Genomic DNA, 20,151 nt, shown 5'->3' on the forward strand with positions numbered 1-20,151 from the left:
ACCAGGGCTTGAAGGTTTCGCAGTGCTGATTGGCTGTCGTAAAGTATCTCGAAACGCCAGTTTAGCCTGTTTCTGTGGTCGTATCAACAAGCGTATCAGAGGCAGTCAAAGCGTATATCTTTGTAGGTAGAACATGAAATAGTAACCGGTGTCTATTCGTTCCAGGTCGTGCCTCTTCCCTTGCTTGTTGTAAAATACCAGCGTTCCAGAAGGCTTCGTTAACTCATCAAACACTGATCATGGGAAGCCATGAGCGATGAGAGACGCTAGAGCCCATGAGATGCCCACTCTTCCTAAAAGCTCGATCATACCAAGCGAGGTGGTGCTACCAAGAGTTATGCGATCAGCCACGAATAATTGAAGGACTGCCGTCCTATACGCTTTCTTCAATGCGTCGTCGCCTTTTCCTATGACAAAGGCGTCCATAGATGACATGCGAAAGTCTCGAATATCAATGCCGGTATTATGTGATGAAGGCTTGGCTGCGGACGTCAAAGGTCTTTCGATTTTCCGCGGTCGGCGTCTTAAGTTCTTGATGATTTGAAACCACAAATAATCGACAAGACTCGAGGAATGAAGAGGAGGTGAGCCCTTCTTCAAGAAGATCTTCGTAAGCTGCTCAGGTCTATCAGTCCAAAAGGTACGACTTTCAGCTAGCTCACAAAAGATAGCCTCTGAATCATGCGCATAGTGAACGAAGCGTGAGTAGAATACCGGTGTCAGGATCTTGATTTTGATCTCATTTGTAGATTCATCCAAATCAGTTGCCGAAGGCGACCTCATGACCTCTTCAGAAACTTGAGGATCTCCGCTAGGTATGTAACGAACAACGATGGGTGTAGACGATCGCTCGACGAGACTGCGAAGATAATTACGGAATGCCACTTCGAGAGATTTCTCGATATCGTCCGCAAGACGCCCTATGCTGCTCTTTAGAGGCTCAGGTCGGTGCCAAAAATGAAGATTGTGTATGTAAAAGAGAACAGCACATTCTTTGATGAACCGAGGAAAGGTAGCAGCGACTGGCCAAAACCAATTGAGGACAGCTTCGACCGTCTGCGCAACGGTCATGTCGCATGGATCAACGGCTTCGTTCTCAGAAACGAGGTTCGCCACAAGCTTCGGGTGCCCCTTGGATGAGAAGAGACTCAGGGTTATATCGAGACCACGAAACCCACTACCAGGCCCAAGGGGGTCGCTCGCAAGTATCGAGTAGAATCCTTTTCGAGAATTAAAGGGTGAAACATGAAATCCTTTTTGTACTCTGGCCTTTACCTGGGCACGTTGAAGCCCTTGGTCATTCGAGGGTTCATGTTGGATATGTTTGGCTTCTGCGTCAAAGTCTCGGGTGGTAAAATAGGAATGTCGCTCTCCAAAGATGCTGTGCATCTCAACTATGATTGCCGAAAGGGCTTTTTCAGGAGAGTACAGGAACCAAAACGATACGGGGCTAAAACCAAAGCCCAGGAATCGCGGCGAGGTGACCAAGTAGGCGTGAGGATATTGTGATGGGTCCATGTCCTGTTCATGTCAGTTCCAGCCCTCCGAGATCCCATAGGGCTACTGACCTTAGATTCCAGATAGGAATCCAACTTTCCTCGCAGTCCACCGGGAGAGTGCTGTCGTTGGAGGTGATCGGTAGGATTCACATAGAACCAGGCATCTAGCCTAAACAATCGTCGGAGCCGAGTCGATGAACTCGGCTCATCATTCGATATGAAACCACTGACATTTCCTGAATAGTCTACAGGAACACCGACAGAAAGTTGGGAATAGGAGAACGAATGCTTCCTCGGAAAGAGCCGAGTATGTGTTGTGTAGCTTGGTATAAGCCTGGATCGAGCATCACCAGTTAGACCGTTGCCATTTCGGGGACTAACTCTTTGCAGGATATAACATCCAAAGAAACATATTGCTAGAGTGATGCCCGTGACAACACCGATTTGTTTCAGATCGATATATTGTAAAAGAGCGGTGGCTGTGGAATACTTCCAAGCGATGAAGCATAGGGTAAGCCAAATATCGAGTTTGCCAACGCAGGTATGATAACCCCAGAACGTCAATGTGACGCCTAAGAGGTAGAGCCAGTTTTGTGTGATTCGGTCAATGAAATCTGCAGCGAGGACGGCCGACAGAAGAGTCGAGTCCTCAGACAAACCGTCCATAAGCAAGTTCAAGGGTAGGGCATGTCTATCACTGAAGTCGAAAGAAGACTCTCAACCTACACAGGTGAGAATTGCAGGAAAGAAAGAAGAGGGGAAGCGGAGTCTCAAGTATCTAGTAATCGGTCGGTTTCAATAATTACTTGGTAAATCCGAGGCAAAGAATTGTCCATCAAGGTTGATTGCCTTTAATGGACACTGGATCTATACAACAACCAGTGAGCGTAGCTACTGTCCTGTAACAGAAAGAGCGGTTAGTCATCAACCATTTGGTGTGCATTATAACGCGAATATCTCTGCATAAAATTATGGACAAGACCATGAGCATGATGAGCATAAAGCGCGTCACTTTCTGTCAAGTCCCGCTTTGTCGTCATTGAATCTTCCTCTCACTCAAGACTCTCACAGTCATACCAGGCTGAATAACCCAGCCCGGCATAGCCGTCTCTAAAATCAAACCCTGCAGAAAAATGGAAGGGTCCCGGCAGAAGTCTAGCACCTTCTATGGACTGGAGAGGCGAGTGAATAAGCCACCAGTGGCGGTGCGAGACAGAAATTGACACCTACCTTTCCAGGGCAAGGCAACCTTATCGATGGGCGCAGAGGCGCATGCATAATAGTGACCAGGAGCCCAAGTAATAGAAGAGGCCACCGATGCACGGTGCCAATTGTAACCCCCCGCCGATTGACTCAGTGCCCCCTCGAGCCCCTCCACCCATTCCATCACCGTTCTCCATAAATTCTTTGTCGCCCGTAACCTCAGCTCGATCGATATTCCAGTCTTACTCACTCAACAAACAACATTTTGCATCCTCACTACTCTGACTTACGAACCACTTTCGGTCACATATACACATTTCAGAAACCACTTCACGACCTTCAAAATGGATGACTGGGATACTGCCACCAAGATTGGAAGCCGCGCTCGTGGCCCCGGCAATGCTCAGCGAGAGACTGTCGTCCGAGGAAAGGCTGCCCTCAACGCTGCCCAACGAGCTGGAGGTCTCAGCACCGAGAAGAAGTACTCTTCTGCCAACGCCGTATGTATACCGAAAGACTATTGTTCGCCAGACTATAAACTAACACATTCATAAGGGTTCCGCACCTGAGGGTCAGCGCATGACCAAGGTCGACCGATCCGACGACATCATCAAGCCCAACACCATCGGCAAGAACGTTGGCGACGTCATCGCAAAGGCCCGCCAACAGATCGAGCCCAAGATGACCCAGAAGGACCTTGCTACCCGCTGCAACACCACCCAGGCCATCGTCGCCGACTTCGAGCGAGGCAGTGCCGCCCCCGACCAGAAGGTGCTCGGCGCCATGGAGCGGGTGCTCAATGTCAAGCTGCGAGGCAGCGACATTGGTGCCCCCAAGTTCCCTAACAAGAAGAAATGAGCGATTCATATCTGCTTAGAAGGGAAAATTTTGTAAGAAAGGCTTCAGAGCCGAGTCGAGCGTTAGCGAATGATGATATCTTGGCTGGGAAATCAGGAGTTTCGTGTGGGCCGTCACGATGCTTTTATGACATGGGTACATGAGACTTCTTCTCATTTTTTATGATGGGCTTCAGGATCACGGCGATAGAAAGAATGGACTCCTCAGATGATGGGTGTTCTGGTTTCTTAACTCATGAGTGAGGTAACAAGGCCCGCTCAACCGAATAAAATATCCTATTATGCATCATGACTCTATGCCCGCTTCATACCAAATGCTTGACCATTCCAGGCGACACGGGCATACATTATATGTGGTCAGATCAGTCCGCGAAACACGACACTTCTTACCCATAAGAACAATCTCAAGCATTACCATCGCCTAGAGTTGCATGCGATACGGTGCAATCATTAGGAGCCTACAGTGAGAAGTCCATACTACGATGCTTTTTTTGCTGCCGGCAGACTCAGACAACGACTATGTCAGGTTATGGCGAGTCTCTGATATGGGTTCAATGGGTGAATCTTGGAACGAGCGAAGGCATAGGGTAGTACAAGAGATAATTTGGAATACAATCATGTCAAGTGCAAGTTCTAAATAGTCTGGTAGTACAGACTTTTTGTTCTATTTCCATCATTTCCTTCCCCTTTTTCGTTGTAGAGCTTCAGTCGTCCTACGTGCGCCACTTGGCGGCTATCACGCTGCAACACATATACAAGATCTTAAAAACTGTCGCTAAGGGATACAATTCTTCTATCAACCATTTGCCCATCATTAAATCTAGCATTTCATAGACCCGAATTCCAAATCATGCTGAAACCTTGGGGCTGTACTTCGTAGCGGCTCTGTCGAACAGGGCGCTCTTCTCTTCCAAGTCGGCCAGGTACTGGTGGTCAGGCTTGGCGCTTTGGAGTTTCCTGCATGTGTGAGTATAAAGTCACAAATTGCGCGTATCAAACTTACTGTGTGAGCTCATCAGACTGGCTTCCAGCGATGACATTGAGAACAAGCAGGTTGGCGATGGCATCGGCGTTGTTGGCGTCCTTCTCCAAAGCTTGCTCTAGGGCAGCCTGAGCCTCCTCTGTTCGGCCAAGGTGCAGTTCGCAAACAGCTTGCGAGACAAGGCTTCGTACTGATGAGGTCGAAGGAGCTTGGGCGAGCTCCTCGTAGACGTAGAAAGCTTGCTGGTACTTCTCACCACCCTGCATTGTCTTAGTATAAGTCATTGACAGAATCTGTATCATGCTTACCACTCTCAATCCAACCCAAGACTCGGCCAAGTTGACCAAGAGACTATCCTGAGCCCATCGTCGGGCAGCTGAGACTTCCTTCAAGGCGAGATCGGTTCGGTTTTGTTGCAAGTGAATCTGGACGATAAGGGAGACAGCATCAACTACACAATAGCGGTCAGCATAACCCCAGGCACGATTGAGCTATAGGTGTTCATACGGCTTCCTTGGTGCTGGGTGAGGAGAGCAAGAGCCTCCTCGGACTTTCCGGCAGCTTGAAGGACTGTTCCTCCAACAACCTGTACCGTTGTGTTATCGGCGGCGGAGGACGCAAGCTTCTCGATCGTCTCGACAGCGGAGTCGGTCTTGCCCAAGTTCGACTCAGCAAGAGCACCAAGAGCCTGGAGCTCGGGTTCGGATTCGCCCTTCACTTCGGCGAGGACATCTTCTGCTTGGCCGAGAGCCAGTCGAGCTCGGAGGACCAGGACGCGGACGGGCAGGGCGTTATCAGGGGAGAAGGATGAGGTATCGAAGTCGACAACCTCCTGGTACTGGCCCTGATGGAAGTAGTTGTGGATGTTGATCAATTCGCCTTCGGTCGAGTAAGGATCCATTTTGACGGTAATTTCTTGTATGATTCTTCACAATTGCGTATAAGTGTTGTCCCTGAAAACGTCCCTTGAGAACACCTTGGTGATGCGCCTGAGATTCAATGCCAAGGTGGGGCCGTTGTCTGTCCTTTCGTGGGGTGAGCTCCAAAAGTACGTACCTTCTTCTTAGCCTCACCTCGATGTGGCGCTGATCATGGCAGCCCTAGGATTCAGGCGTAACTGTGGCTAGTGCAAGCGACACCAACTAGGGCAACCCACAAACTGTGCGTTCCTTCCCAAAATTCCATTTACATTTGGTCTTGAGTTTCTGCAACCAAACACACCCAAACGAACGGCACCGCACATCGTCGTCAAAATGGTACGTCGCAACAAGTCCAAAGCCTTTTACCAGAGCCGGCAATAGCATTAGTACTCTTTTTGAAAGATGCAATGTCATTGTCCCCCACCACGCGCCCGTCGACCATCCGCACGATGACAGTATTATTGGAGAAAGTGGGATGAAATTTCGAGGCATCGCGAGGACACGAAAAATCACCAACGACTCATGCCGACCGCCGACGAAAACCCGACTTTCATACTGACCATGGAAATGCTTGCGACAATTCAACTCTTTCTCTCAATAAACTGTCTCGGGCGATGGACGACTAGACGTGGCAAGATTCAACAGAGGTCTTGACACTCGAGCATGACCAGATGGCTAATACTCTGGATCCTACAGGTCAACATTCCCAAGACCCGTAACACCTACTGCAAGGGCAAGGAGTGCCGCAAGCACACCCAGCACAAGGTCACCCAGTACAAGGCTGGAAAGGCCTCCCTGTTCGCCCAGGGTAAGCGTCGATATGACCGCAAGCAGTCCGGTTACGGTGGTCAGACCAAGCCTGTCTTCCACAAGAAGGCTAAGACCACCAAGAAGGTTGTCCTTCGATTGGAGTGTGTCAAGTGCAAGACCAAGCTCCAGCTTGCGCTGAAGCGTTGCAAGCACTTCGAGCTTGGGTATGTTATCTGCTGGCTCTTTTGGATTGGTGCAGTGCTAACAACTACTACAGTGGTGACAAGAAGACAAAGGGTGCTGCTCTTGTTTTCTAAGTGCTTTGTGTTTGGGGTCTCAGGGTCACCATTTCTATGCTTACCTCGGCGGCATTTGGGCATCATGGATGGACACAGGCGAAAGGAGGTACACGTGCTCGATTTGAGGCATGTTTCATAGGGAATGAATGAAAAGAAAAAATCTCTGTGTTTCACCAACACAACTTTCAACGCACAGTCAAGAATATGTCTCTTCGGTGATGGACAAGATTCATTTGTTGAGTCATTACACTCAATCGCTCACGATGAGTGAGCGGGGCAACTTATGAGTCATGACGATGGTTCAGCAAACTTCAAAACAGCAACGGTGTATAGTTCTATAGGTCTAAAGCTCTATATACTCTCAAAATCCTTCTCCCAACATGATGGTCTTGCCGCCTCCGTACCACAGCGTACCGTTTCGAGCATCAAGTCCTCTCTCGTGTCCGACAAGCCATTCACCATTGTATTCAGAGTCCGGGTTATCCCAAACCTCCTTCTCAAGCCAAGCGTTGACCTCGTCAATAGCCTTGACCCAGGCTGCCCTCTTTTCCGGCGTGTCATGATCGTCATGGTTCAAATAACGTCCAAGCGTGATGTGTGCACTGGGAACTTGATACCTTGAGCCAACGACAACGCCACCCTCCTGGACTTTATCATACACGTCCCGGCGCAGGTGATGGTAAGTATAGTTGTCTCCTTGTGTGATGCCTTCTGTTTCAACAGGCTCAGTAAGAGGTGGTGAGAGCGAAGGTTCACCTGAAGCGGGCAGGAATGAGAGAGCAAAAGCAGACAGATCATAAGAGACCATTGGCTTAACAAGACGAGATCGGTGTGAGTATGGGTAGTTGACAATCTCGGGAATAGAGGGTCGCAACGTAGAGACATAAGCAGCGATCTCCTGGGGAGTCTTTGAGAAAGCAACCTCAAGAGCTGTCAGATGCATTCTATGCGCAGGCATAAGCCAGACACCTTTTTACATATTAGCATTTATTTAATGGTATCGCTCGTATTGATCTTGCCTGGGGCAGCTTTCTTCAGCAACTCGTTCACCTTGGAAGCCAATCGAATAATGTGGTCCGGAGGTCGAGCCCAGAAAACCAGGCAGTTCCTGTTATCAAGGAATCCTGGCTCTACAGTTGGGTCCTCAAGCCTGAGGAGCGTTTGGTCAATAATGAGCTCCTCGAAGCCAGTGGCCAAGAACTTCTCCGCCTGTTGAGCATTTCTCTTGGTCCTGTGAAGGGAATAGAGTGTTTGAATCTCAGCCTAAACTAGATGTGAGCTTTCTGGCAATCATCATAAGAAAATGGCACTTACAGGGTTGTCATTGCAGGCCTTAATGAGTGCGTTGTATGGGTTCTCGCCAGGCTGAAGCTGGATTCCTGAGAGGTCCTCCAGCTTGTTGCGAGTCTCGGCGGTTTCGAATTGAGCTACCATTTTGGCTCTAGGAAGAACGTCGGTGGCAGTCTGCTAATGTTTTGAATGGTGCTTTGAGGTTCTGACTCGAATTGCAAAGGGCCAACCACCAGCTATAAGAACAATTTCTGGTCTATCGTGTCATGACCGGAATGCACGATGACTAAGCTCTTGTATCTATTAATGAGAGAACTACTCTCGTCTTGTCGTATTCCAACATAGAGTCATGTAATAAATTTCAGCCCGATCAATTCGAGGTTAGTTGAAACATTCTTACCAGGGCATTAGTATTGTAGGCGAGTCAATTCTAAGTGAAAGAGAGCTATATTTTAAAATTGCATATCAACTATATGTACTCAGCCACCAATAAATTACGCAGTTGCTGGTCCTCGAATATCGCCAGTCTTCTTTTAGCTACAGCTTCGCGGCGATTTTTCCGCTGCGCGGAAGAAGCACCTTGATATCGGTTTCCTTGGAGTTTTGTCCCTCGAGATTGACAATCTGGCAGTCCTGAGCAGCAACACCGCTAGAGAATTGAACAACCAAGAAATCCAAAGTGGTCTCCTTGTTGCCCAGAGCCACCATGGGAGCATGCCATGTGCCAGCGGCATAAGTTACGGCCTGCTTGTCTGTTGCTACGAAGGCGCGTAGACCCTTGAGGTCAGGCAGTCCTCTGCCAGGTAGACCCTCACCGCTTGGCACGGGGAGACCCTCATCTTGAGCAGATGGGGGCAGAGAAGGAGCTACAACGACCAGGTAGCTCGAAGCGGTAGAAGCCAGTGGAGCAAAGGTCTGAGAAGTGAAAGGGTGGCGCTCGAGGATGTTGACGGTGAACTCGTCCTTGGTTGTGTCGTCCTTTGCACGTGCTAAGCTTCGCGCTTCGCAGACGAATTCGCTCATGACCAATTGACCATCGCTGCTGGGAGCCTGTGAGAGAAGATTTTGGGGTTTGCTGACATCGGCGTAGCGAATTGCTGTTCCTTGGTTGGCCGACGCGCCGCTGTATGGGAGCTGGCCGCCTTCAGATGCGTATTTAGAAGGAAGAAGACCAGGTCGAGGGTTGTAGACGACATCTCCAAAAGGCGCGAATTCTTCTTGAGTGAGAGGAGAAACTTCGAGCCTGAGGCTCAGGTTTCCGATATTGACATTGAGGTGGACGGCCATGACTGCTGTTTGATTGTGTCGTTCTTGGGTCATGTTACTGATGAGTATTCAATTGTGGTGGAGCAAGTAGAAGCTTGATGGTTTGAGCCAATTTATGGTGTATCGTCATCCGACGTCGGCAATGCATCACCGCCGAATACAACACAACATACTACGACTATCTATTTGGCTTACACAATTATTTCATAGAAACAGAAAGACTCAACAATAGTTGATGAGACCAGATATTGATCAAGATACAAGAAGGGTAACAAAGACTTAAAATGACACGTCCCTTACCCTAAACTACCAGTCATGATTAGGCATTGAACTGTCAGTCCGTCAAGTTAAAGAATAAGAAAATGGTACAAGTCGTAAATTATTTTTCATATACTAGAAATAGTACCAAAATCTTCATGCTCATGCCATATGTAACCCAAATACTAACATTGCTTTCCGAAATCAAAATTAGTTAAACTCCCTTGGTCTCTGCTCACGTCCTAGATCCAAGTCTGCATCATCGTCTTTGCGTGACTGCCACGGCGACGGCGATCGCAACGTGGGCGAGGGCTCACCATACCCGCCTTGGTATGCTGGTGGTTGGTATCCTGGAGGAGGGCCGGATGGATAGGCCATATTCTGAGGAGGAGGCTGTCTCCACGGAGGTTGTGCGTATTGCTGAGGACCAGCCAGACCAGGACCTCGGGGACCAAGACGGCGCTTGTCCAGATATCGACGGCCGTAAATCAAGATGAGGCTTGTTACGCAGATGAAGATGATGAGAAGAGCAAGAAGCATGCCAAATCTTCGGTTTAGAGCGAATGTAAAGCCCCTAGCGGATTTGTTAGTGATGTGTGCAGGGATGAATTGCCAAAGACTTACATGAATGCATTCAATGTACCCAAGAACAAGATGATGCGGCCGACCCAAAGATGGATCTTTCCATACCGGGTAGGCGTCTGAGTCTTTTTGTACTGAGTATGATGCATCACTCCCAGACCGAATTGTCCTAGTAGCAAACCAGTGACAACGAATCCGACTATCTGATGAGGGTCATCAAAACTTCGCGACTAGATTTCTTGTCAGAGACATGTACACAATCAAGTTTCGTAAGACATACCCTTTGATAGTAGAAACTGTTTGCAACACCAATACCAAAACCAGCAAAAACGCCCAGAGTCGCAATGGTCTGGTTGAGAGCATGCCACTTGACCCAACCGCCAGATCTCAGTAGGACAACACCGACCGGCATGAGGAATACAATTGACAAGACCATGAAGACTCCGTGAAGCGGCGACGCCCAGTTAGGCTTGGCCTTCTGGGCATATATCAGCTTGGATCCGACATTCTTTGTCGAATCGCTGAGATGTGGCATATCAGACTTGCCAGTTGTTCTTTTTATATCGATAGAGAAGCTACCATATCCTGCGTGGTACTTTAGAGGCGCATCCTTATTGTCGCTGTAAAAGTCTTCCTTGGGCCCAAAAGCATAGATGGCTTTGCTGTCGTCTGATGAAGTATCTAGATATCCTCTACCTCCACCATGCGATGGCCAGCTGCGACATCCATGCTTGCAGCGCGCTGTCACCATCATATGATCGTCGTAGACTCCGGTCGTGTTAAGTATTTCGGCATCCAAGTCTTCATAGAAATATGGTTCATAGTGACCGTAGGCGATTCGCGGGGAGAAGGTAACATTGCCGGATTGCGGGTGTTTGTATATCATGAGAAACAGGGCGCCAGGCATATCATCGCTTCCGAGACCGACAGCACCCCATGATCGACTTTTCTTAACACGAAGGCTGAAGTATACTTCGGTGTCGATGTTCTCGCCGATATCAATGGCGAATGCTACGTCGCCATCTGGGGAAACAAAGGTGGATTGACTGGGAGAATCTTTGTCTTTAGCGAAAGCGACGGGGAAGAGAGCTGTAGCGAAAATAGTCGTTAATAACAGTAATTGAATTGCGTATTGAGATTCCATATAGAGATGGAGGTCAACTTACCTGCTGTCGCAGCTAAGGCTTGCCCAAGCTTGCGAAGCAACATTGTATGGGGGTCGGTCTGGGAGAATGTGGGGGAATTAGAAGATGGGGAAGAGATAGATCATAGCACAGATAAAAAGTGAAGAAGGGAAAGAAGGTCCAAGTGGAAATGAAAAGAGCAACATCAAGTGACAATCTGCCCAATCGATAACTCTGGTCCGTGGTTTATTTACGAGGAAATCAGGGAGACAAAGCCGGAAAAGGAGGTGTGCCGCTAATCAAAGGGTACGGTATGGCGTTGCTGAAGGTGCAGATGGGACGGCAATTGATGATGGTTGCCTCACTCTGCACTAGAATCTTGGTTAATCTGTCACTCCACAGCCGTTGAATGCAATTTTGATGAACGGCACAAGAAGAGGGTCTTCACCCAATAAGAAGAAGAGGATGTGTAACATTACAGGCTCAATCGGGCAGCTGGTGTTTGTTCCATGTTGTCTAGCCAAGAGGATATTCAACGCTCATCACCATCACAAGACAAAGCAAGACTTGGCTGAATCACCTTCATTCCAGGTGGATAAAGGGGGGTTCTTGGAGGAACTTGACGTGGCAAGTCTCATACAGACACGTACGACTGCTACATTGATTTGTAGAGGGTGGGTTGGTGATACAGAGAAGCATCTCATATTAACAGTCTTTGTTGTGACTATTGATTTGCAATTAAAAAAGTACCGATGCACCATAGAGTTTATTTATCGTACTAACCTTAGTAGGTGCTTCACAGAGGCTTGTTTAGTGGATGACCCTGCAGTAGCCAGGTACCTTCCCCCTGATCTTCCCGTTTAGAGTCAGGTGCCGACCAATCAGCCATTGATTTTTACATACCGCACAACCATCACCAACGATCATCAACACACCACCACGAATGTCAACAAACAAAAATATCGCCAAAATACAGTAAAAGGAAGATAACCACTACTCAAAAAGGCGAAAGATAAGATGCGTAATCTGGGAATCGAACCCAGGGCTCCCCGATGGCAACGGAGAATTTTACCACTAAACCAATTACGCTGGTTGTGAGTAGCAATGCTACTCCGCTTGTTGGAAACTCGAGCGTTTTGTTGACTTACAAGCCTCTGTTCATGCTTCTGAGCATTCTGGTGGGCAACAATTGTTCCCTAAGGCTTTGGCCGCTGATAATAAAGTAGCCTAAGTATTGACACAAAGTAGCATAAAGTCACCAAACTGTTTCATCTCTTATGCTTTCGAGACCCAAGTCTTCTGATCCTGGCGCACTGCATAGGTATCTGACGTTGAATCACCATCGACGGAGTAAGATGATATGAAACAATATTTTATAAGTACTATAAAGGAGAAAAGTAGAGTATAAACCTATTTCACAGTCCGTTCAAAGTGAGTTGAACCTCCATAGCATCTCCAACATTGACCCAGTCCAACTGTGATGGTTAGGCTATAACTCTGTATATAAAGTTGAGGAAACACTTACAAGTATAACGTTCGGCGTCTTACTCCACTTGCCTTCGCAAAGAGAAACTTGACCCTGAATAGACTCGGCAGAATTTGTCTTCTTAGCATCCCGCTGATTCGGAATGACAATATCGAGCACCTTGTCGTTCAGCATATGATTCATCATCCCCATTAGCTCGGCAGGTTTTCCATTCTCTGGTCGATCAACTTCGCAGGTAGGGAACGATGGGTCGGTTACGCCAAAAGGTGTTTCCCAGTAGTAGTCGAACTCGTTGAGGATGTAGTCAACCTTGCTCTCGTCCATGTTAAAGTCTACTCATGTGTTAGTTGAATATGTACGAGAACTGTTGCGTATACATACCCATGAATACAAGGAGACGAGTTCCATTATCAAGGAGCTCCTGGAGAGTCGGCCACTCGTTCAGAGCCAGTTTCTTCTCCGGTCGAAACACAAACGGCTTGAGTCCTGTGCTGTTGAACGCATTGTCGAACTTCTCGATAGCTATAGCATCGCGGTTCGTCAAAAGCAAAGTCACCACTTCGTCCGGATGCTTAACCATCCAGCTTGATATCTCTGCCAGGTAGTCTTCTAGGGGACCGGCGTCCAGTAACAAGCATGAGGTATGACACATTTGTATGTCGCCATTCTTGTCTTGCGTCTGAGCTTGCAGGAATCGTACGCCGAGGTCAAGCTGTTCTGTTACAGAGACATACTGATTGTGAGACGGCCCTTTGCCAACAAATGCACTGTTGTGAGTTCCAATGAATGTGATTTCTGAGTACTTGCGACTGCACAGCTTATCATGGCCGTTGCATGCAGCCCAAGTTGTCGCAGCAAAGAATGAAAAGATGATGGTGTGTAACGGAAGCATTGTAGCATATAATATAGCAAAATAGTCTAAAGATGGGATGAGAGGATACGATAACATCAGAGCAACGAGGGGAAATCCAACCTGATATAGAGTCTACCTTTATTTAACCTTTACTTGAGTGTATGCCACATGGCCAACACCATCTGCTGAACTGCCAGTAAAGCAATATGTTTCAAGTGTTTGTATAGCGAATCATGTCTGTATATATCACCACGGATTATAGCAACAGATTGGAGATGTGCCGGTCGAAGAACCCAATTCAGCATCTTCCTCATGCGCCTGGGCCTTTATAAGTGGCGTTTGAATGTCACAACCAGATGGTTGGCTCATGATCCCCGTCACCTGGATATTGCAGCGATAGCCTGTGATTTAGGAAGGGTCCTAAAGCAAGGGTTAGCGGGAATAACATGGCGTAAATGCGACCAGAATAATGGCCATGATCGATATCTGTCATCTGATTTGTTGTGTCTTGAACATGATATAGATCAGTACTGGATAGCAAGGATCAGGTGTGGAAGTCAAATCGGGAGGGGTATCTTGTAGGCTTTCGGTCTCTGTAAATTTCATAAAAGTTCAAAATTTATAGAAATGAGACCTTAACAAGAGTCAACTCGATATTAAGACAATTCCTTTGATGTAGGAAGGTTGACGTTGAAATGACAAAGAATCGGCAATGACTTGACTTAAAAGCCGAGACCCACTCTGACGCACTGGAGCTCTGGTCTAAACATCAACGAACTGTAACGTATCCGATCCGTAGACTGCCAGCACAATCTTTAGACTAAAGAACTACAACCTGGCCACTTCACAAAGGCCAACTTGTGCCTACGCGCCTGACTTGTTCCTCACTTGATACAATTTTCTTGACCTTTAATACATGCACACGCAATCTCATAAAGACATAGAGCATCGATCAGTGCTCTGCTGCCCATCATGTCTGGCTATCTGTCCATGATAGGCTGGGCCTTTCTTCCAAGCGTATGTTCATGATGATTCCTCTACCCGCCTCTTGCTAACACCTTCATAGCTTGCAACAGGCTGGCTTCAGTCTATTTACTACGGTTTTACCATTCGCGCCGGCGATCCCAAGCCTGCGCCCGGCTCAGCCCGTTACAACGCCCACCGACGAAACATTCACATCCTCGTCGTCGCTGCCTACCTCTGCTACACCATCTTCGAAGCCGACTACGAACAACGTCGCATATCCTCCTACTATGCTGACCTCGGCGTACCCCTCGATGCTGCCGATCGCGAGATCAAGACGCGCTTCCGTCGACTGGCTGCTATGCACCATCCCGACAAGGCAGGCAAGGATGCCGGTGACTCTGCAGCCTTCTTTATGCATCTGAAGGTTGCTAGTGATACGCTGCAGGATACTGCGAAGAGATTCGCTTATGAGCGCTTTGGTCCTGAGATTGCGCGCTGGCAGAAATGCACCACTATCAGAGACTTTGTCACCCGGGGCGTTATCTCTGGCATCCTGCCTCACTACGCTGTTGCTGCTGCGTCCATCTATGTTCTGGGCCTGTTCGGTTATATGGAATTTGGCAAGTACTACCGATGGCTTGTTCTCATCGCTTTGTGTGTATTTGAGCTCCAGGCAGTTACGCGCCCCGATTTCCCGCCGTTTGTCAACGCCATCAACGCTCTTCTCGCACGATTCACCTCTCTGCCTCCATACCTACCGTTCCAAGTCATCTCACTCGCCCGAAGGTTGACGATCACATTCTACATTGCTCTTAATCAGATAGGCCCACTTGTTGCCGTAATGATTACTGGACCAGAGAAGTCTGAGGAGCAAGATGAGAAGGCCCTTCGCCAAAGCTTGAACCGACTTGAAATGCTGGCCAAGCAACTCGATGGCGATGCTTTACGGCTATTGGATATGGAAATGGCTCCTTTCAAGGGCGATGCCGAAGCAACGTCCAATTTGCAAGGCAAGATGAGAGAGTGGCTTGTGCAAAACACTATTAGAGCGGACCCCATGGTTAGAGATGCAATGGGGACATCGCTAAGGAAGAGGAGAGTCGATGCACCGGCGGGCGCAAAAGGAACTCGATAGGTAATAGGTAGTTATCAATGATTTTTTTCTATTATACGATTTAAATAGACCTAGACTGCTCTAAAACAGGCATCTATATGAATAACACCAAAACTGAAAGCACGACCAAAACCCCGATTGTATGTGATATGAGAAAATGCAAGCCACACCCAGAACCACTCTTTGACTCCAGGTCGTTAGTATGTGCATGTTGATTTCATTTGACCCTTTAGACTTTGCCAGGAGCCGCACTTGAAGATTAAATAGAATATCGAGGACTTATAGACGGGAAGCACCTCTTGTTTCGATAGGGATGAGGCAAATGCCAACGAAAGCCGAGAGAATGAGAACGGCAGACATGATGATAGGAGTAGTGGCACCGTCACCAGGAACAGTAGCAGCAATGATGGGGGCCATGAGTCCAGTAATTCGGTTGAGGAAGCTGGCCACACCGGTACCAGCACCACGAACAGGCGCAGGGAAGATCTCAGGCGTGAAAGCGTAGAGAACACCGTACATGATGTTTTGGGCAAAAGCTTCAACGCAGGACATGAGAAGTTGGGCAGTTGAAGTTGTGCCATAGAAGACGAAGAGGAAAAGGAAGACGGCAGAAAGAAGAGTAGAGCTGGCCAGCGTTCCACGACGGCCGAGGAAAGGTGAGGGATGGTCGACAAGATAAGCAGCCAGCAGAGAGCCAGGAACACCCATGACAGAGGCGATGGCGTAGTTGCGGTATGTGTCTGAAGAGATGGTGTCGGTTTCGGATTGCACGCTGTCCGATGACTCGTTGTGCGCGCGAGCAAAGTACTGAGGAAGGAAGGCGTTGAAGAGAGGATAACCCATTCCGATCGTAGCCCAGCAAAACCAGATCAGAGATGTAGCCATACCGAGGGTCTTGTTCTGGAAGAGAGGTCGCAGACGCTCACCGGAGAAGGACTGGAGCTTCTCGCGGATGACACCCATAGTCGATGGGGCTGGGATCTTCTTCTCGGCGACATGAGCCAGATCATCGCCGTCCTCACAAGCAACCAGGTCGAGTAGTTCGGAAGTAAGCCAGGTCTTGGTGCCGTTGCGGAATGCCAGTCCGTGGATGACAGCAACTGCCTCGTGTTGGCGACCCTTGTTGAGGAGGAACTTGGGAGACTCGAAAAGGTGGAAGATGAAGAATCGAACGACGAACATGGCGAAGGTGACGATTCCGATCGTAACAATGAAGTATCGCCAGCCCTGCTCGACGGGCCAGTTGCCGATAAAGAACCATGCGATCAAAGACGAGACGAGCTGTCCAAAGGGCCACCAGACGGACAGGAGGGTGAGGAGAGCGCTGGAGGCGTCGGGAAGGAATTCGAGAAAGAGGGCGCCGTCAACAGGAAGGTTGCCACCAACTCCAAAGCCAAGGGCAGCGAAGAAGAAACAGACGCTGCCCCAGCTTTGGGCGTAGGCGGACATGATACCGAAGACACTGGTGATGAGTAGCGTCGTGTTGAAAGCGATGCGACGGCCCAGGAAATCAGAGCCAATACCCCAGAAGAAACTTCCGATGGATAAACCGATAAAGAGAGCGCTAGTCGTATATCGAACTGTCTTCTCATCGACACCAAATTCGCTTGATAGTGATGGAAGACAGAGTGACACTCCCTGCATCCAGAGGTTATCGGCGAACCATCCGCAACCGCAGAGGACAAAGAGCTGCCAGTTATAACTGCCCATACCAATATCTCCAACTGCCTTGTTCATGAGTTTTGACTTAACTATAACTTTGTCAGTTTCCATTCCGTGGTGTTCTTCCGATACTCAACTCACTCTCATATGTCGTCCATTGCCCTCGGCGTCCTTCTCTCATTTCCTTTCGCAGTCCTTCAACCGTATACTCAGCAGAATCACCTCCAAGCATACCCTCTCGCTCTTCCTTCATTTCCAAGTCATCCAGTTCGCCTTCTTCCCGCTTTTCTCCATGACTTGCGCTCTTTGCTTTTGCCGCTTGGCTATAAAGATGAGCTTCCTCCAGAGGCACCAAAACGCCGACATAGTCATCCACCGACTCGATGTACCCCGAGCCCAGACGCCAAGAGATGCGCATTTCAAAGGTTGATAGCGAAAGAGGAATGTGATTATGTCTTTGATAGTAATAACGCAAGCATCAAACAAGAAATCAGGAAATCCGGGTGCACGTGATATTGTCGTCCAAGTCTGTGAGATATTCCTTCAGAATGAAATCGAGATGGCGGTTGAATAAGCCTGAATACAAAGGATTATGAGTACAGTGCAATACAGGCGTTGGTTCTTGTTCTTGGCTGTGCTGCGTCACTGATGAGCGGAAGAGCCGATGGTGAATCCCGACAGAATTTGACGAGGAATGGAAGAATCGCAGCAAAAAAGTATCAAATACAATAGTTAATGAGTGACGAAGAGTATCAGTAAGAATCGATAAAAAGAAAACAAGGGATTTCAATTGTAGATGCGAAGGGTGAAACAAGGCTTTTGGGAGAGGACAAGTCAGTAATAATATCCAGTCCAATCTGATCCATCCCCATCCCAGAATAGGAGACCCCGTATCCAATTTTTGCTGGGTCCAGGGGCTTGTGCTTGTGCTTGGGGGGCGCCAAAGCCGGGCAATTCATCATCCCTCCATCCACCATCTCCTGTTATTGGAGGCTTGGCTCTAACCTACTGTACTGTACTGGTGCTTTACCGCCAAGTTACCTGCATACTGGATACAAATACATACTGTATCATGGGCAGTGCAAATCTTCCTGATTATAAGGCATTTCAGATGACTGCTGCCTGTCAGAGCAACTCCCAAACACCGAAACTCCGGGACCTGATAATAGTTCAAATGCATGCAGACGCCGAGGGAGACCAATGGCAATAGTCTCTCCAAAGTGGCTGGCGACTAGATCACCACCGGCAGTGCAGCCGACATTGCCATTGCTCCAAAGTTGCTGATCAAGTTCATGATCTTCTCAATTTCAAGCGGCGGGGCGCAGTTAAATTCCCCAAGATCGATGAACATGATGCCTTTTTAGCCGAAATCAGATCAATGGAATCGTTCCAGACTCTTGAGTCTTAAATGGCTGGAATGGACGTCAGATAACTACTAACTCGGTATTTGATTATCATGGAGGTCGAGCTCCCAAGCTTATCGGGAATAAGGCTTGCGCGTCTACCCGCCCCCTTGGCGGAGATATGAAACTGAGACGGGTTTCTGTTACGTCGTTGCAGATGAAAGGAGTTTGATCTTCAGGAAATATAAATTGATCATTTGCCAAGTCTTTGCAACCGCCAACTTGGTTATTCAACCAATCAAGTCCGTGACTGGTTCTCATTCTCTACCAAGTTAGCTTTCATATATCTTCGAGGTTCTCACTGTAGTATCAGCTTCTATCCTATATGGAAGCAGGCAACTTAATGCACGACTAGGGACGACGAGATACGAGGCTGGTGAAACTCAAGATAAGACGGGGCATGGAAAGATGCTATCTCGCTGCGAAAAGAGACAATAGGCATCTGTTTCTATGTCTCCTTACAGCTTGATCTGTACAGTATCTATTGGTGAGACCAATCTAACTGTATCAACAGTTGGCAGTTGCCGATCTATAAATATGTCGGTACCTACCTATCGAGTACTGGCTATCATTTGCGAACCTGTTTCATATCACCATAACAGTGCTACAGATAAGAAGCTTCGAGCTGTCAGCTGTGACATTGACCCAAACCTGCAATCAAGCTGAGGCAGTGACTGTGTTCCGTGCAGTGAGTTTCTAAAATTAACCATCAACGTTAAAACATAATGAGCTTTGATGCCTTACTTTTGTTTCTTATTGATCATCCTCATACTGTTACAGTGCTACCCCATTGATTGAACGTTTTGACCCCAGGTACAGTATCACGTCGCACACTGTCACTGGTCGCCAAAGAATCCCATATAAGAGGGCGTCTGTTTCATATTTCCATTATGAATAATCTCTAAGAAATGTCGAGGTCTAAAACCTTCAGCTCACAGATGTTTCCCTTAATATAAATCAACATTTCCAGGGTCTTCAGCCCGTTACTCCTGACTCCATACTATGGCGTGATGCTCGAATTTGAGATCTGCCGAGTGTGCCGTAAAAGCAACATATGCATGAATTTTAGTTCTCCTCTTCGCTGGTCGTGTCGATGTTAGCCTTTGGAGACTTCTTGCGCCCCTTCTTGGCTTTGGGGGCAGCCTCCAGAGCGGCCTCAAGCTCTTCATCGTTGTCGCCTTCAACAACGAGACCCTTGGCGCGCAAAGCAGCATTGATGCGAGGTACGGCCTTCAAGAAGGCATTGTACTGCTCCACACTGAGCGAGATGCCCTGTTTTGAGTCGTTAGTAAGGTCGCTTAGACGATCACATAAGAATATGTACCTTTTTGCCAGGCAGGGTCTTTCCATCCTTTTCGTAGTACTCGCGAATGTTGACAAACGTCGATTTATTGAAATCCGAAAGGCCAACACGGCGCTTGTTGGATAGCTAATAAATGCAACTTAGCATTTGAACTTTATGACTGATTAATCTCAGTCGCGTACCTCCCAGAACGGGTTACCATCACCGTCCTTGCCATCGGACTCAACAGAGGCCGCAGCATTCTTGACTCTCTTGGTCGCGATCTCAGGTTCGCTATCAGAGTCGGCGGCAGCGCGTTTCTTGGCGGAAGCGTGAGGAGCCATGATTGTGGATA

At 48.1% G+C, this 20,151-nt stretch overlaps 12 protein-coding genes across 12 annotated transcripts; 3 read left to right on the top strand and 9 right to left on the bottom strand.

Moving 5' to 3' along the window:
* Positions 1–237: 237 nt before the first annotated feature.
* FIESC28_07212 (uncharacterized protein) lies at positions 238–2,165 on the bottom strand (the record flags this gene model as incomplete). The annotated part of the gene is made up of 2 exons (XM_031161353.1): positions 238–1,521; positions 1,569–2,165. The coding sequence occupies 2 exons, from the start codon at positions 2,163–2,165 to the stop codon at positions 238–240; spliced, it is 1,881 nt and encodes a 626-aa protein (XP_031014611.1).
* Positions 2,166–3,046: 881 nt separating this feature from the next.
* On the top strand, positions 3,047–3,560 carry FIESC28_07213 (uncharacterized protein; the record flags this gene model as incomplete). The annotated part of the gene is made up of 2 exons (XM_031161354.1): positions 3,047–3,202; positions 3,258–3,560. The coding sequence occupies 2 exons, from the start codon at positions 3,047–3,049 to the stop codon at positions 3,558–3,560; spliced, it is 459 nt and encodes a 152-aa protein (XP_031014612.1).
* An 847-nt stretch (positions 3,561–4,407) lies between these two features.
* FIESC28_07214 (uncharacterized protein) lies at positions 4,408–5,442 on the bottom strand (the record flags this gene model as incomplete). Its single annotated transcript, XM_031161355.1, has 4 exons — positions 4,408–4,516; positions 4,563–4,801; positions 4,850–4,992; positions 5,049–5,442. 4 exons carry the CDS (start codon positions 5,440–5,442, stop codon positions 4,408–4,410), a joined length of 885 nt encoding a protein of 294 aa, XP_031014613.1.
* Positions 5,443–5,794: 352 nt separating this feature from the next.
* On the top strand, positions 5,795–6,528 carry FIESC28_07215 (uncharacterized protein; the record flags this gene model as incomplete). The annotated part of the gene is made up of 3 exons (XM_031161356.1): positions 5,795–5,797; positions 6,158–6,435; positions 6,489–6,528. 3 exons carry the CDS (start codon positions 5,795–5,797, stop codon positions 6,526–6,528), a joined length of 321 nt encoding a protein of 106 aa, XP_031014614.1.
* Positions 6,529–6,871: 343 nt separating this feature from the next.
* FIESC28_07216 (uncharacterized protein) lies at positions 6,872–7,453 on the bottom strand (the record flags this gene model as incomplete). Its single annotated transcript, XM_031161357.1, has 1 exon — positions 6,872–7,453. One exon carries the CDS (start codon positions 7,451–7,453, stop codon positions 6,872–6,874), a length of 582 nt encoding a protein of 193 aa, XP_031014615.1.
* Positions 7,454–7,497: 44 nt separating this feature from the next.
* On the bottom strand, positions 7,498–7,944 carry FIESC28_07217 (uncharacterized protein; the record flags this gene model as incomplete). Its single annotated transcript, XM_031161358.1, has 2 exons — positions 7,498–7,773; positions 7,825–7,944. The coding sequence occupies 2 exons, from the start codon at positions 7,942–7,944 to the stop codon at positions 7,498–7,500; spliced, it is 396 nt and encodes a 131-aa protein (XP_031014616.1).
* A 393-nt stretch (positions 7,945–8,337) lies between these two features.
* Positions 8,338–9,120, bottom strand: FIESC28_07218 (uncharacterized protein; the record flags this gene model as incomplete). The annotated part of the gene is made up of 1 exon (XM_031161359.1): positions 8,338–9,120. One exon carries the CDS (start codon positions 9,118–9,120, stop codon positions 8,338–8,340), a length of 783 nt encoding a protein of 260 aa, XP_031014617.1.
* A 414-nt stretch (positions 9,121–9,534) lies between these two features.
* FIESC28_07219 (uncharacterized protein) lies at positions 9,535–11,115 on the bottom strand (the record flags this gene model as incomplete). Its single annotated transcript, XM_031161360.1, has 4 exons — positions 9,535–9,898; positions 9,949–10,136; positions 10,187–10,995; positions 11,073–11,115. The coding sequence occupies 4 exons, from the start codon at positions 11,113–11,115 to the stop codon at positions 9,535–9,537; spliced, it is 1,404 nt and encodes a 467-aa protein (XP_031014618.1).
* Positions 11,116–12,445: 1,330 nt separating this feature from the next.
* On the bottom strand, positions 12,446–13,408 carry FIESC28_07220 (uncharacterized protein; the record flags this gene model as incomplete). Its single annotated transcript, XM_031161361.1, has 3 exons — positions 12,446–12,505; positions 12,556–12,848; positions 12,898–13,408. 3 exons carry the CDS (start codon positions 13,406–13,408, stop codon positions 12,446–12,448), a joined length of 864 nt encoding a protein of 287 aa, XP_031014619.1.
* A 933-nt stretch (positions 13,409–14,341) lies between these two features.
* FIESC28_07221 (uncharacterized protein) lies at positions 14,342–15,470 on the top strand (the record flags this gene model as incomplete). Its single annotated transcript, XM_031161362.1, has 2 exons — positions 14,342–14,386; positions 14,436–15,470. The coding sequence occupies 2 exons, from the start codon at positions 14,342–14,344 to the stop codon at positions 15,468–15,470; spliced, it is 1,080 nt and encodes a 359-aa protein (XP_031014620.1).
* A 258-nt stretch (positions 15,471–15,728) lies between these two features.
* Positions 15,729–17,529, bottom strand: FIESC28_07222 (uncharacterized protein; the record flags this gene model as incomplete). The annotated part of the gene is made up of 2 exons (XM_031161363.1): positions 15,729–17,200; positions 17,253–17,529. The coding sequence occupies 2 exons, from the start codon at positions 17,527–17,529 to the stop codon at positions 15,729–15,731; spliced, it is 1,749 nt and encodes a 582-aa protein (XP_031014621.1).
* A 2,050-nt stretch (positions 17,530–19,579) lies between these two features.
* Positions 19,580–20,140, bottom strand: FIESC28_07223 (uncharacterized protein; the record flags this gene model as incomplete). The annotated part of the gene is made up of 3 exons (XM_031161364.1): positions 19,580–19,786; positions 19,839–19,943; positions 20,000–20,140. The coding sequence occupies 3 exons, from the start codon at positions 20,138–20,140 to the stop codon at positions 19,580–19,582; spliced, it is 453 nt and encodes a 150-aa protein (XP_031014622.1).
* Between the last annotated feature and the right edge of the window lie 11 nt (positions 20,141–20,151).

The sequence above is a fragment of the Fusarium coffeatum genome, assembly GCF_003316985.1.
Source record: "Fusarium coffeatum strain FIESC_28 chromosome Unknown BRIP53273_contig_158, whole genome shotgun sequence".
In the NCBI taxonomy this organism is placed as follows: Eukaryota; Fungi; Ascomycota; class Sordariomycetes; order Hypocreales; family Nectriaceae; genus Fusarium; species Fusarium coffeatum.